The sequence below is a fragment of the Ceratotherium simum genome, chromosome 16, assembly GCF_057802395.1.
Source record: "Ceratotherium simum simum isolate JZ-2026a chromosome 16, ASM5780239v1, whole genome shotgun sequence".
NCBI lineage: Eukaryota > Metazoa > Chordata > Mammalia > Perissodactyla > Rhinocerotidae > Ceratotherium > Ceratotherium simum.
The window spans coordinates 18,110,497-18,126,325 of record NC_141915.1 but is presented as its reverse complement, the minus strand read 5'-3'; the positions used below and the strand labels follow the sequence as shown (position 1 = coordinate 18,126,325).

The 15,829-nt window shown below is 38.4% G+C and overlaps 1 protein-coding gene across 4 annotated transcripts in view; it reads right to left on the bottom strand.

Annotated features, from left to right (window-relative positions):
* The window catches only part of SSH2 (slingshot protein phosphatase 2), a 251,644-nt gene that overhangs the window by 55,647 nt on the left and 180,168 nt on the right, over nucleotides 1-15,829 (bottom strand). For all 4 annotated transcript variants that reach the window (XM_087440691.1, XM_087440692.1, XM_014789731.2 and 1 more), the window contains 2 exons: nucleotides 9,001-9,104; nucleotides 3,468-3,532 (listed from right to left, as the gene is read on the bottom strand). In XM_087440691.1, coding sequence (XP_087296817.1) covers nucleotides 3,468-3,532; nucleotides 9,001-9,104 — 169 coding nt within the window. The remainder of the gene's footprint in view (nucleotides 1-3,467; nucleotides 3,533-9,000; nucleotides 9,105-15,829) is intronic.

Genomic DNA, 15,829 nt, shown 5'->3' with positions numbered 1-15,829 from the left:
TTAATTTTCAATTTTTTATTAAGGTAACATTGATTCATAACTGTATAAATTTCAAGTGTACATCATTATATTTCAAGATTCGGCTATTTTCATCATTGATCTACTTCAATAAGAGTAGATCTCAGAGAATCTGCTACATATTCTTATACACACACACATATAACACACACACACACACGACTGGAAGCATACTTATCCAAATTGCGAAGAATGGTTTTCTCAGAATATAGGCTACAAAATGATTTTTACTTTCTTCTTTATATCTTTCTGTATTGTCTGATTTAAAAAAACCTTATTTATATTTAGAAAAAATAAACCCATTTTTTTTGGGAAAAAAAATCAATGAGCTATAAAAAACAGAAAACAACTTATTTTCTTAAACTCTCCTGAGAAGTACTCAAAAACACCTCTTTGTACCTCATCAGCTCCTCAGCTCTAGTTAAGTACATCAGATGAAATTACTTCAAATGTCAGGAAAGTTCTTAATTTTCCAGTCTATTTTTTATTAAATTGGTCTCTGATAATGTGCAAGAGTACTATAAAAATCACTGTCTTCATTTTATCAGCTATGTTTTTCCAAAGTACTAAAGTTAATGCTTGACACTGTATTTGGAATGTAGAGCTTCCCTGGAGGAAAAATTGGTTTAGTCCTATTTTCAATGCTAAAGCAAAATGTGGGATTTGGTGCCTTTATTTGTTGTTGAGTTACTGAAAAAATAAAGGCAAGACTTTCAGATGACTATCAAACTTTTAACCTTATGCACAAGCCCCAGGATGAGAGTTTTAGCATTCCAAATTTAACTCAAAACAAAAGGCTTTGCTTTGAGTCTACAAATGCTCCTTTCAGTTAGAAAAGTGCTAATTTGTCCAAAGTCACACAATGTATTCACTCATTTTCTTGAAGATGACTCACTCAATAATCTGAAACATAATGACTATGTGTTTGTAACTATTCAAAACAACTGTAAAATGGCTTGTCATTTGAACTCTGAATTAATTCAGAGGCGTCAGTTACATTTTCTGAATTTATATTTTATAAATGTAAAGCAGCTGAAACTGCATATTTTAGCAGGGAAAGACAAAATTTAATTGCCAACTCTGCCTTGCTAACTGCTTCTTTAATGCTCTCCCAAGTCTCCTGTGGTTAAAAGTATTTCGGGCCGGCCCTGTGGCTTGGCGGTTAAGTGCGCACGCTCTGCTACTGGCAGTCGGAGTTCGGATCCTGGGTGCGCACCGACGCACTGCTTCTTCGGCCATGCTGAGGCCGCGTCCCACATACAGCAACTAGAAGGATGTGCAACTATGACATACAACTATCTACTGGGGCTTTGGGGGGAAAAAAGGAGGAGGATTGGCAATAGATGTTAGCTCAGAGCCAGTCTTCCTCACAAAAAAAAAATCATAATAAAAAAAATACAAAATAAATTATTTCAACATTTAGAAGTGCAATCCAAACTCCAGAAGGTTATCAATGAGAAAAAGATAAAGTGAGTGATGCTAGACCTCAGCTTTAACTCTACCAAACCACACAACTTTTGGAAACTATCAACAAATATCTATTGGACATCTAGTATGCACAAGTGACTGTTATTACAGGTTTTAAAAGAGTTGTTCTCAAAGTGTGACTCCTGGACCAGCAATATCAGCGTCACTTGGAAACTTGTTAAAAATGCAAATTATCACTGCCTCCCTGTCCCCAAATCAAACTCTGTAGGTGGAGTCCAGCAAATGGCAGTTTAACAAAGCTCTGCAGGTGATTCTGATGTACTCTTAAGGTTTGAGTATCACTGCTTTAGAATATTAATACTGTAACAACTGTACCCCACTTTGTGCACTTATAAAGTAGTGTTTAAGACAGAAGTATATCAAAATATTTAGACAAGATTTATGTAAGTGTATAATGTTACTTTTGGATTAGGATATAAAACAATTATGTAAGGATTTCTTATTTCAATTCCTTTAAATTTCAAAGTAAGTTTCTCAACAAAAATTAGTGGTCATGTCAAGAAGGTGATAGAGGCAGCATTCGAGGGAAAAAATGACAGAATTTAAACACAGAATGATTAAGTGAATGAAGAATCAGTCATTACCATAGAGTTCAGAGAGGCCTAATCATCAACTTTCCACAGCCATTCTTATAGTTTCCACAGCCATTCTTATATTCTATTCATTATCTCTCTTCCCAGACAAAAAGTAGAGATCAACCATTTAAACTTAAAGTGTCTGTGGAAACCCAATTTCCAAGTTACCACCCTAACCTAGAAGAGTTTATCACCACACGCTTGGATTATTGCAATAACTACCCAGCACCCAGCAAGCCTCCCTGATTTAAGATGGCTGCCTCCTCCCCTCTATTCTGTATTAGCTTCCACAAAGAAACATACTCATCCCATTTTTGTTTTCCTACTTTTATTAGATGCTCTACTATAAGAAAACTAACACTGAAGGAATGATGACAAATGGTGACACTGGCTTTAGTGTCCAGGAGACAATAGGATATGTGGGGATTACAGTCAATTAAGAACCAATGCCATACCAATGCCCGCCCCCCTCCAAGTCTAGCCAAGTTTTGCCATGTGAGAATAAGGTCCCAGTGTTGCTAGAATTTTATATTTTTGGAGACAAGCCCCGAGTCTGGATTTTTATGTGAAATCACCCAACTTTAAAATTCTGGCTCAGATTTTTTAAAAAAGCAAAATAGCGTGTGGTCCAAACAAAACATATCTCTGGCCCATGGGCCGCCAGTTTGAGACCTCTAGTTTGGAGCATTAAGTCCCTATTTCCCTGCCTTGCTTTCTGGTATCTTATCTTCCCTACAGTAACAATAATCCTCATATTTAGGCAGCATTTTACACTCTTCAATATGCTTTCATGTTCATTTGATCCTCTCAACTGTGCGAGGTAGAAAGGAGATGAGGAAGCAGGCACAGACAGGCTAAATAACTTTTCCAACATCATATGATTAGTAAAAACCTAAGCCCAGTTAGGTCTCCTGACTGAGACCAGCACAAATCCTTGACCATTTCACTCTTTCTCTCCTGGTTATGTGTTCTTTTGCTTCAGCCATATCTTCATCTAGAATGACTGTCTTTCTTCTTTCTGCCAATCTAAATCTCATAATCATTCAAGACCCAGCTCAAGCTCTACTGTCTACATAAAATGTTCCTCAACTAGGTCAAGTTCCTAGGTTTCCTCTTTTTTTTCTGGGCTTCAATTGCTATTATGGTCAATAACTTAAAAACTGGCGCTTACCAGCAGTCTTGAACCATCACATTATTTCACACTGCTTCACATTAGCTCATATCCCCATTTACATTCTAAGTTCTTTGATGATGAGGACATGTTATTCTTCTTTTCTATTCCACATAGTTCCCAGTACTGTGTTGGGATATAAAAATGACTGTTTAATGTTTGCTATCTTAGTTAGTCTTTTGAGGATGAGAGTTATAATGATACCACTAACTTACCAGCCTAATGTTGTCTTCTGGGCGGAGTAATATGAACATTGCTTGGAGATGCTGTTGGAGATCACCTGGTAAAATTTATGAAACAAAGGATAATTATTCTCCATTGTAATGTCAACAAAGAGGATTCCTTCTACTTTAATGATTTGCATAAAAGCAAGAACTGGTTCACTGAAGGACTCTAATTAGACACAGAAATTGAGTGTCTTAACATGATTATATTGAGTTGTTTTTTTTTTTATAATTTTATTTATTTATTTTTCCCCCAAAGCCCCAGTAGATAGTTGTATGTCATAGCTGCACATCCTTCTAGTTGTTGTATGTGGGACGCAGCCTCAGCATGGTCGGAGAAGCAGTGCGTTGGTGTGCACCCGGGATCCGAACCCGGGCCGCCAGTAGCGGAGCGTGCGCACTTAACCGCTAAGCCACGGGGCCGGCCCTATTGAATTTTTTTAAACGGAGAGACAGAATGGCAGATTGCATCTCCATACATTCACTTTTAGTTTATACTACATTAAAATTTGCTTTGTGTTTGTCCTATGGAAGATGCATTCGAAACCAATCTCAGCTTTGTACTATGGCGGATGTTGATGAGAGCAATGGTGAAATCTGTTGGGCAGAGGTAGCGCTGGCTGTGCTATCAGGCCCACTGAAGGTAGCAATGAGGGAATCCTGCCATTCCTATTTTTGCAATTGTAATCTTCACTTGCACTTAACCTAAGAAGATTTTTAGATTCTCTCTAGAATACTGTCAACAGTTTAAAACCATTTCCAGGGCCGGCCCCATGGCTTAGCGGTTAAGTGCGCGTGCTCCGCTGCTGGCGGCTGGGGGTTCAGATCCTGGGCGCGCACCGCCGCGCCGCTTCTCCGGCCATGCTGAGGCCGCGTGCCGCATACAGCAACTAGAAGGATGTGCAGCTATGACATACAACTATCTACTGGGGCTTTGGGGGGGAAAAATAAATAAATAAAAATTATAAAAAAATAAAATCATTTCCACATTAGTGGCTGATATTAAAAGGAGAATCCTTATTAAATATAGTGGATCCCAAGGGATATATATTCTACTGAGCATATTATTAGGTGCTAAAAAAGGCCAACCATTATTTGAATCCTCACTTGTTCTTATACATTCGATTAAAATTAAGTTGAAATTTCTTTGTATTAAACTATTACAGATTTCCTCACAGTCCCTATTCTATATTAGGATATCTGAGGCTTTGGCTAATAGGAGATAATTAGATAATATGTTATCATAAATGATGACAATCAGAGAACAAAAAGACTTCATTCCTGCCCATCCAGGTCCAGCCCTTTTTTAAGAGTCTAAAGTGACTGACATAGCCACATAATCATGGATGCCAGTATAACCTGTTCTCACATTGGTCTTGGAATCTAAATACATAATTTCCCTCCAGGTAACTTCATAGCTGTTAATTATGAGACGAAACACTGATATGTGCAAGAAGTAGAGAGAGGCAGGAAGAAAAAAAAGTAGGTTGGCAAACAGGTGTGTTTGTCTAAAGGGTCAGCAAGTCTGAAAGCCTTTCCTTTTTTTTTTTTTTTTCTTTCCTTGTCTTCAAGAATAGTTTTCTTGCCTTTTTTTCCCATTTCACTGCTGCCTTCTGACCAATTCCATTATCGCAGAATCTTTCAACTTCCAAATTAAAAAGGAAAGTCATTATGTTTGGCCAGGTCCAAACATTTCAAATCCATTTCAAACCCAGAGACACAATCTAAGTCTCATGTGCAAGAAGCAGTATGGGCTCACAGGTATAAAACCAAGAGAAATGAAAACATACGTCCACACAAAAACTTGTACACAAATGTTCATGGCAGCATTATTCGTAATAGCCAAAAAATGGAAACAACTCAAATGTCTATCAGTTGATGAATGGATAAATAAAATGTGGTATATTCATACACTAGAATATTATTCCGTCATAAAAAGGAATGAAGTACTGCTACATACTATAACATGAATGACCCTTGAAAACATTATGCTAAGTGGAAGCAGCCTATTTCAAAAGATTGTTTACATGATTCCATTTATATGGAACACCCAGAAGAGGCAAATCTACAGAGATAGAGAGTAATTAGTAGTTGTTTAGGGCTGGGAGGGCGGGTGGGGGATATAGGGAGTGCCTGCTAATGGGTACTAGATTTCTTTTTGGGGGGATGAAAATGTTCTAAAACTAAATTGTAATGATGGTTTCACAATTCTGTGAATATACTAAAAAAATCACTGAATGTATATTTTAAATGGGTAAATTGGGTGAATTATATGATATGTGAATTATATCTCAATAAAGCTGTTAAAAAAAAAAAGAACCAGTGTGGGGAGACAAAGGGTTAGGCATAAACAATGAAGAGTGACTAGAGTTACAAGTTACAATTGAATAAAGCAGCTGAGGCTTTTTAAAATTTAAGTTTCCTTCTGTTGTATCAGGACAAATAACCTGAGGAAAGGGATTTTCAGGATGGAGAACTTTTGGAGGAGAACCATTTCTGGACAAATAGGAGCCCTAAGTCTCCACTCCAAATACTACAGGCCTAAAGTTACAGCTGGCTTATTTGAAGGTCAGAGAAAAGTCCGGAGCGACACCCCTCCAGTAAGGCTTCTCATGCTAACTGGGTATGTGGACATTCAGGTTTGTTAGCAGTGAAAAGTACTGCCATGAACAAACTGGGCATTTTCTACTGGGAAACTGTTCTTCACAGAGACTAGCAGAGGGAATATATTGGTACCATTAAGATCCCTCCCCTACATATATCCACCTATTTCATTGCTAGTAGCTAAGTTTCAGACTTCAGTTTGATTTTAAAGACTTTTTGCTCTTTCCATTTAAAATGTTAGCAGACATTCACTCAAATTGTCACTTTTTGATTACAAAAACGTATTTAGATATTTTAACCGAAGCCCAGATAAAAAAATTCTAACTAGTTCAAGAAACATTCAGAAGAAAGTGCAATGAAACATAGTAAGCCCTTGATCTGCTCTCAATTCTGCATCATCTTGCAGTTACTGCAAGTTCAGCCAAGGCAGCTTCAGCTTATGTGAAGGTCTGGCTTTGTGAGCTGCTTTTATATTCACACTGCCTCATCTGTTCTGGTCTGGATCACAAATCAAGCTCATTCAGTTTGTGTTAAATCTGCTTTTCTTTTCAATATAGGGGAAGCTAAGTGGACAAGGTCAAGTAGAAACCTGGGTGGCAGCTGAGTGTGGAGGTTTGACCAAAGGAAAAGGCCAACCAGGGTCAGGAACTTTAAAAGCCACTGACCCCACATACTTACATGCCACAGAGCAATCTGCCTAACATCTAAGTCAGACAAGCTGGATTTAAACCCATACTGTGTCTTCTTTTTACTGTAAGTGATAAATATTCACACAAAAGAGAAATACAAAGCTTAGCAGGTCTACTTCAACTGTGCATTCAAATTTTGGGGTTAAGTGTCCCCTTCCTCTCCGGTGCTGGGCATTGAAGAGGAAGGTTTTAGAAAGTGTAACCCAAAGCTAATATTCAAAAGAGTTTTTTTTCTCTCCAAGAATTTTCCATGGCTGGAGAGTTTTGGTAGGAGGATAATACTGTCCAATGAGATGGATTATAATTCTGAGCTGCTATGTTTGCAACTAAATGAAGGCCCAAACAAGAAGTAGGGCAGCCACTAAAATAGCTGAGATTATCTGGACTGGAGCTAAACTCAACTGCTGGCTCAATGGGATCCAGTATTCTGGCTTTCACCTCTGGCCTACACACTCAAGATTTGCAGTCTTCTTTGTTCTCTTCCTAGTAATTCCAATTTCTTCCACTCCTGGAGGTAACACATCATCAAAATGGCACAATTATGACAACAAGCAACCGTTCTTTGTACAGCATTGATCAGGATTTCTCCAGTTATTGGCCTCATGTTGACTTTTATTTTTCCCCAAAATGATACAAATAAAGCTCGCTGTTAGAAAAGAGTCATAAGGCTGATTATCTTCCTAAACTGTGGATATCCATACCTAGAGACCTCTTTCCCTAGACACACTTTCTATGATTCTTTCTCAACCTCATCACCACAGGTACACCTGACTTTATAGAAATCCAACATATGGAAATATAAATGCATATATAACTGATAGTGGGTGTGATATTGTGATTCATAATAAGAAATATATATTTGGTCTTCATCCTGTTCCTGGCACAGAACTCCCAAAACCCTTGGAATTTCTTAAGTGACAAGAGCAGTAAAGATGTCTCTTGTTATGTTAATGACATGACATTTAGAAAGCACCTAAGGATGGGGGCTGGTTGCCAGGGGGAACCAACCATGTGATTAGGGGGCTGGAATTTTCAGTTCCACCCCAACCTGACCTCCGGGGAGGGGAAAGGGGCTGAATTGATCACCAATGGCCAATAATTTAGTCAATCATGCCTATGTAATGAAGCCTCCATAAAAACCCAAAAGGACTGGGTTTGGAGAGATTCTGGGTTGGTGAAGACATGGAGGCTTGGGGAGAGTGGCACATTTCAAGAGGGCATAGAAGCACGGCACCCCTTCCCACATACCTTGCCCTAAGCAACTCTTCCATCTGGCTGTTCCTGAGTTGTATCCTTTAAAATAAGCCAGTAATCTAGTAAATAAAATATTTCTCTGAGTTCTGTGAGCTGCTCTAGCAAATTATCAAACCCAAGAAGGGGGTCATTGGAACCTCCAATCTATAGACAACCTGAACTTGTGACCGGCATCTGACATGGGGGCAGGAGCAGTCTTGTACGACTGAGTCCTTAACCTGTGGGATCTGACGCTATCTCTAGGTAGATAGTGTCAGAATTGAGGTGAATTGTAGGACACCCAGCTGGTGTCTGAGAATTGCTTGTACGTGTGGGGAAAAATTCACATTGGAAATGGGTGCAGAATATTGGCAGGTTATTTCAAAATCAGAGTCTTATACTCATTCCTAGGTGAACATTTATTTGATGACTCCTTGTTTCTATAAAAGTCCTCTGAGTTAAATTTCCAGTCTTTTTAGTACGAACACAATCAAGAAGCAGACTGACATTTAAGAACTGGTATTCCACTATGTGTTATCACAAGTCTTGTTACCACAACAGTGACACTGAGTTTACTTTATTTTCTTTGTAATATACAATATCATTCTCCTCACAAAGTCACTAGAGAGTAGACAGAAAAAAGAAATGCAATCTTTGGTTAGTTGAAATGATTTTGCATAAGATCTAAGGGAACAGCTAAACATTTTTTTAGCTACCAAAACCTTAATTGAGAAGTCACACAAGACTTCATTAGAGTATTTTTGTACCGTATTATTTTTCCAACAAAAACTTATTGAACATCTACTATGTGTATAAGGCATTCTGCTAAGTGCGAGAAAAATGGTCTGTTAGAGTGAAAGAAAAGTGATTATGGCATAGTACAATGCTTTCTTTCACTATTAAGAACTGTTGGAGAAATGGAGATGAAATAGTTAGCCTGTCAGAACAAAACAAAAGGCAAAGAAACCAAGAAAGGAATGGTGTATGTGGAGCTTTACCTGCATGTTTGTTGCGTCTGTGGCTGATTCTTGGTGTGGACGAGCCATTTCCTCGTGGTAGAAAAAGGGCAGCACCTTTGACAGTTAGAAAGCTCTCGCTGATGCTACAAGGAAAAAGTCAAAAGGAAATAAATTATTTAAGGAAGGAAATCATAGAGTAAGATGGAGACCCATTTGGGGATTATTCTCTCTTCTCTCTTCCAAAGTCCCAACTTCATGGGATGAAGTAAAAATAAAATCAAAAGCGACTGGTTACTCACACAGTCCTGTCTACTCTTGACAATTATTCTGATACAGAACTTACAGTATTCTATATACATTACATGGTAGCAGTTAAGAGTGAAGGCTCTGGAAACAAACAAACAAAAAGGGTAAGGCTCTGGAACCAGACTGCCTGGGTTTGAATCTGGCTCTGCTATTTCTCACTTGAGTGAATTTTTGGGGGCCTAAATTTCCTCATCTGCAAAACAGGGATAATAAATGAGGTTGTTGTGAGGAGTCAATAAGAATACAGCTTCTTAGAGTGGTTTCCTTAATAAATATTAGTTAATACTATTAGATCTATGGTTATCAATAACGTTGTTTCAATGGTGTCCTAATCAGAGGTGAAATGTTACAATACTTAGTTACTAATAGATCCCAAGTTTGCAAAAAAAAGATTTATGTTTAAAATAAACACACTCTACGCTAAAGTGTTACTCAAAATTTTACTCTCACCAATTTGCATTCCCACATGCATTGAAAAGGCGTAGTGCACAGAAAGTGTGTTTAACCCATGGAGTTTGCCCTTCATGTGAATGATAGCTCAACAGACATGGAAAATTACTGCTCAGGATAGAGGCTATTCAAAATACAATTACTAGTAGATATCCATAGAAAACAGAAAATATATCTAAATTATTTCACATCGACAGACTAAGCCTTTCAATGTTACCCAGAGAATCTGAAAAGGATAGAACTTTTAAATCACTAATGGCAAAGTTTAGAAACACACGATGGAGGGTTCTAAGTTTGCCTGTAAGTATGCTATTCAGGGTTAGCTAGTGTATGGTAAATTACACTGCCTGCTCAACATTTCCACTTGGAAATCTAATTGGTACCTCAAATTCAGATTGCCAAAACTAATCTCAAGTCCCCTGCAAACCTAATCCCTAGCCTCATCCACCCCAGTTGTTTGGGCCAAATATATAACAGTCATCCTTGGTTTCTCTGTTTCTCTCTAACAATATATATCCACCCCATCAGCAAGACCTATAAGCTTTACTTTCAAATATATCTTGACTCTGCCCACTTATCTTCATTACAGTGGTCCACGGCACCATCATTTTTCACTTAGACCACTGTTAAAAAGGTTTTTTTTAAAGCTCTTCATTATAGAAAATTTCTTTTTTTTTTTTTTTTTTTTTAAAGATTTTATTTATTTATTTTTTCCCCCCAAAGCCCCAGTAGATAGTTGTGTGTCATAGCTGCACATCCTTCTAGTTGCTGTATGTGGGACGCTGCCTCAGCATGGCCGGAGAAGCAGCGCGCCGGTGGGAGCCCGGGATCCGAACTCGGGTCGCCAGCAGTGGAGCGCGCTCACTTAACCACCAAGCCACGGGGCCGGCCCGAAAATTTCAAACATACAAAAGTAGAGGCGATAATACAACAAACCCCCATGTTCTCATACATTTCAGCCTTAATTCATGGCCATTCTTGTTCCTTCTATACCCTTACTCTCTTCTCCTTGTCCCTGAAGTAAAACTAATCCTAGACATTATATCAGCAAAAAGCCTCTTAACTGGTCTGTCTGCAACCACTTCTGCACCGCTACTATCCACTTACCAAAAAGCAACAAGAGTGATTTAAAGTATATAGATATATATATCTACACACATATAAATCTATATAAATCTACAGATATATATGTCATAAAAGTCACTTCTCTGCTTAAACCCCCCAATGGCTTCCCTTTGTACTTATAAACAAAAGCTGAAGTCTTTAGCTTGGATTTCAAGGCCCTGTAACATCTGATAATAAGTTACTTCTCCGATCTTGTACCATCTCCCCTTTTTTGTTCACTATGATCTAGTTGCACTGGCCTTCTTTTTCTTTCTTCTTTATTTCAGGCCCCTTCTTTGTGCTTTTTGTTTTCTACTTGGGATACCTGGGACATTTTCCTCCTGGTCTGTCACTATTTAAGTCACAGCTCCAGTATCATCACCTCTGCCCCCATCCCAATCATACTCTATCCTGTTGTTCTGTTTAGTTTCCTTCTGTATATTTATCATACACTAAAATTATATTTATTCACTTGTATATCTGATTGTGGTTGTCTCCCTATAACAGACTATAAGCTCCATGAAGAGCAAGGATTTTATTTTGCTCAGCACTGTATCCTCAACACTGAAAATAGTGCCAAGCACGTATTAGGTGCTCAACAGATATCTGATGGATGAATGGATTCATCCCAGAGTTTTTTCCCACACTGTTATATCTGTCCTATCACTGCAGCAGGAACTGTAAAATAGAAATTGAAAATAGAAATTCTGTAATCTCACATGCAAAAAATAATTTTTACAGAACTCAATATATGTGGCATATTAGTGGACAGTAAAATACAAATAAATGACGATAAATTAATTGGCAAATGAAATTAAAACACCTCTATAATGTTGTCAGTCTTTGACTCATTTTTCTGCTTTAATCAAGTGGCATGAAGCTGGTAAACCTTTGCAGTAACTTGCCAAATAGATTGGAACATGTCTACTAAAGACAAACATAAGAAACCACAGACGCCACTTTAAACATTTGCATGTTGGCTGGGAGGGGCTGCCTTTATTTTGTTTTGTTTTCACCTTTAAATAAAGCATTGCACTCCTGTGGTCTGTTGCATAAGTCTTGTCTCTTGTTACATTCGTGGTGTGCACATGGTACCCTGCTGTGGGTCACTCTGTTTCACTTACATTACGGGAACAACCTAAGACAAAATGTCTGAGTGACAGGATGAGTGGGGTACACCACAGACAGGAAATGAAATTCACACTTCTGTCAACACAGCAACTGTCTGCTTTACTAGATGAAAATATTTTTAAAATAAATTACGGCTAAATATTCTACCTGTCCCCAGCCAAAGTTACAGCTGTGGCCACTCTGGTTCCCAGTAAACAAAGTGGTCTCTACATCTACAATAGAAGTATGTTTGTGGACATACTTAGCCAAGCATATTTCAGTCATTCCTTTTGTGAGACAGAGGTAGTTTCTCTTTGACAAACACTACTTTAAGAACTAACTTCCTCGTTTTTGGAGTTCTGTAATATTGCTCTTAGATACATTTGTTGCTTATGCTTTAACACATATCTAAGTTCTTTAAAACGTATGTAGTGCTTTCACAAGGGGAAGGTTGGGGTGGGGGACAAGGGCCCTTGGTTAACTCAAAGCTACCTGGAAAATTCCTGATTATAAAAGAAAAACAAGGAGTCAAACTCACATATGGTATAAAGGAAAAGATGCCTTTCTATTTGAATCATTTACACAAATCTCAATAGACTTTTCTTTTTTTTTTTTTATAATCTTATTTATTTATTTTTTCCCCCAAAGCCCCAGTAGATAGTTGTATGTCATAGCTGCACATCCTTCTAGTTGCTGTATGTGGGACACGGCCTCAGCATGGCCGGAGAAGCGGTGGGTCGGTGCATGCCTGGGATCCGAACCCGGGCTGCCAGCAGCGGAGCGCGCGCACTTAACCACTAAGCCACAGGGCCGGCCCTCAATAGACTTTTCTAACAGAACAAAATGCACAGCAGATCCACCTGGGCCGGGAGACTGCCCTACTAGGTGCAGTATAGGCTCCTAGAGAGTCATGGCAGACCCTCTCTGGATGGTACAATCAATCCTCTTTATTCTGTGGCCCAGATTATGACTCCCCAGTTATCACAAAAGTGGCATATACTGTTGGTCACAAGGGGACCAGGAATTAAAGTGTGACTGATTACAAAAATCTCTTATCATCTTTGAAAAAAAGTCAAAGCTTTATAAATGCTATCAAAGATGGAATTGCAGCACAGTGACATGGAAGTGAAAAACTAAAATTCACAACCACCAGAGTTTAGGTGGATCAAATTCAAGTTGAAAATTAAATGTTTTATTTGCATATGAAGAAAAATATGTAAATTTAATCACAAGTACTTCAGTGTAAGGTACAAGCTTAGTACATCTTGCTAGACTAGCAAGAGAGTCATTTAAATGTAAATATTAGTCTCTCTGAAATAGCCACCTGAAGATTCAATCAACATAAAGTTGGTCTCGAATTAAAAATTTAGAAAGGTGGGTGAAAACTTTTACATGTTTTCTGAATTGGCCAGTTTTCTAGAGCCCAGAGAGAGGCCCAGAAACAGGACTTCTTCAGTAAATTCTATGGAGCCATCTGTATGTGATTACAGATGCCTAAGTTAAACACAAACCGAAAAGGACTTAAGAACTATATTAAGGAAGAAAACACAAGATAAAGAGAATAACATTCTCTCTTGATCTAAAGATGGAGAGTAATTAGCTGCTTGACAAGAAAATGGCACTTATAGGATCATCCTTCTAACAGAATGACAGTGAAGTTCTCCAGTCTTTATCAAATACAACTGAAGAACATCTATTCCTCCCTTGTCATAGATCACTTGCTCAACAAAGGGAAAGTCATCCCTAATTAGATATATGAAATGAACTAATAATAGCTAACTTGACTAGATGCCTACTGTATGCTAGGCACTGAGCAAAGCACTTTACATTATTTCATTTTATCTTCACAATAATCCTACGAAGTAAGTACTATTTTTTATCCCAAGTTTACATGTAAGACACTCAGATCCTAAGTTATTTGCCAAAGATCATATAGCTAGTAATCCTCAGAGCAAAGATTCAAACCAAGGTCTGAAAGTTCACGCTCTGAATCACTCTCTACTATGCTGTTCTAGTTTTTTTTTTTTTTTTTTAAAGATTTTATTTATTTTATTTTTTCCCCCCAAAGCCCCAGTGGGTAGTTGTATGTCGTAGCTGCACATCCTTCTAGTTGCTGTATGTGGGACTCAGCCTCAGGATGAACGGAGAAGTGGTGCCTCGATGCGCACCCGGGATCCGAACCCGGGCCACCAGCATCGCAGCGCGCGCACTTAACCAACAAGCCGCAGGGCCGGCCCTGCTGTTCTAGTTTTACAATATAGTTTATGGAAGATTAAATACAATGTCTTCGCTACAGAGCTTTTCAACTGAATAGAATTTAAAAGTAGAGTACAGAAGTGAGAGAAAAGGACTGAAATCCATAGAGATCTCAACTCTTCTCATTTCTTTTTTGTTCCCCCTATCAAGGCCATGAACAGAAAGACTATACTGAGGGGACAGAGAACATCTGGCTGAGAGATGAATCCAGATGTGCTGGACAGTAGAGAAAAGAATTGCAACTTCTGTTGGGAAAGACAGTAGCATTTCAGTCTCAAAAATGGAGGAAAGAGTATTCTGCTTTAAATAAATTTGGGGAAGCACTCTGTGCTAATCCCTCCCAATCAAAATCACTTCCTAAAGCATGAAATTTGTTAACTGGCAGTGTCTTCTCAGGCAAAGTGTAGAGGAAGAGGTCAACTAAGGGGAGAAAATACTTAACTGTACTGAGGTTGGAATAATCTTTGAGGAATGTGGCCAAGTTGATCATCCATGACCAGGAGGAAGGCCAAGGAAGCAAAATAAAGCAACAACACACCTGGCCAAACTGCTGAATGTCAGTTGGATAGGCATTCTTCTGTTTTACATGCAACACACAAGAAGAAATTGATCCTTTACCATGGGAAATCAAGTTTCAGAAAGTGGGTTAATTCTTTTATTTCAACATGAAATGAAGGAAGCAGATTTTCATGTTTATAATGTTTGTAATGCCAAACTCTTGAGGTCTGTTTGGTATTTCTGCCTGAAGCCAAAATTTATAGGTTAATTTTTGTGAAATATTGATTGCCCACGATATAACTGCACAAGGTGAGTTGGTTGGCATTTATGTAAAACTCAAAAACATAATCTGCACTGTTATATTTTTGTCTTGAAGAATATTCACATCTAGGAGAAACTTCCAAATATATTCCACCCTCCTAACATTCTCCCTTCCCTGATAAGCTTTCTCCGCTTATCTAGTTGTTTAATTTTCAGATTCAAGGCACTAGGGAAGCTTCTGTCAATCCCATTAGGTGGAAAGGAGTTCATGTCCCCACTTAGAGTGACCGTACCACATAGAAAGGGAATTTCACAATAAAAAGCTTCAAATATGAGACTAGAGGCCAAAGGACTACAGAGCTATCAATACTAGTGCCTACTGAAAAAGTGTGGCTAAATCCAAAAACCAGGAAGGAAAAAGTCATTGTGCCTTAATGTATGAAACATGGCTACGAAAGTAAAAAAGACATTTCCATGTAGTGAGAAAAGCCTGATTCTGTAATCCGAAGGGAACTTACATTACAACAGGAGAAAATCCAAAGCTAAATATTGTATGTACTGTTCTCTGCAATTAAACATTCCCCAGTCCCACCTCTATCCCCACCATACACGGTTATCCGTTGAAGTGACAATATGATAACTGATACCTGGAATCCTTTCCCCCACGGCATAAACTCCCAGACACGTGCCTACGAATGCAGGCAGCAGGATTACTTCTCTCCTTATCAGCAGATAAGCAGAAGCTGGAGTACATTAGTAGACCAATTATTGGCAAAGTAGAGAAGCGCTTAGGACTCCAGTTCTCACTCATTAACTACAACCATCAGGCCATTTTAGTTCCAGATAATCTTCCATTTAAACTCTGTTGCACAATGCCCAGCAC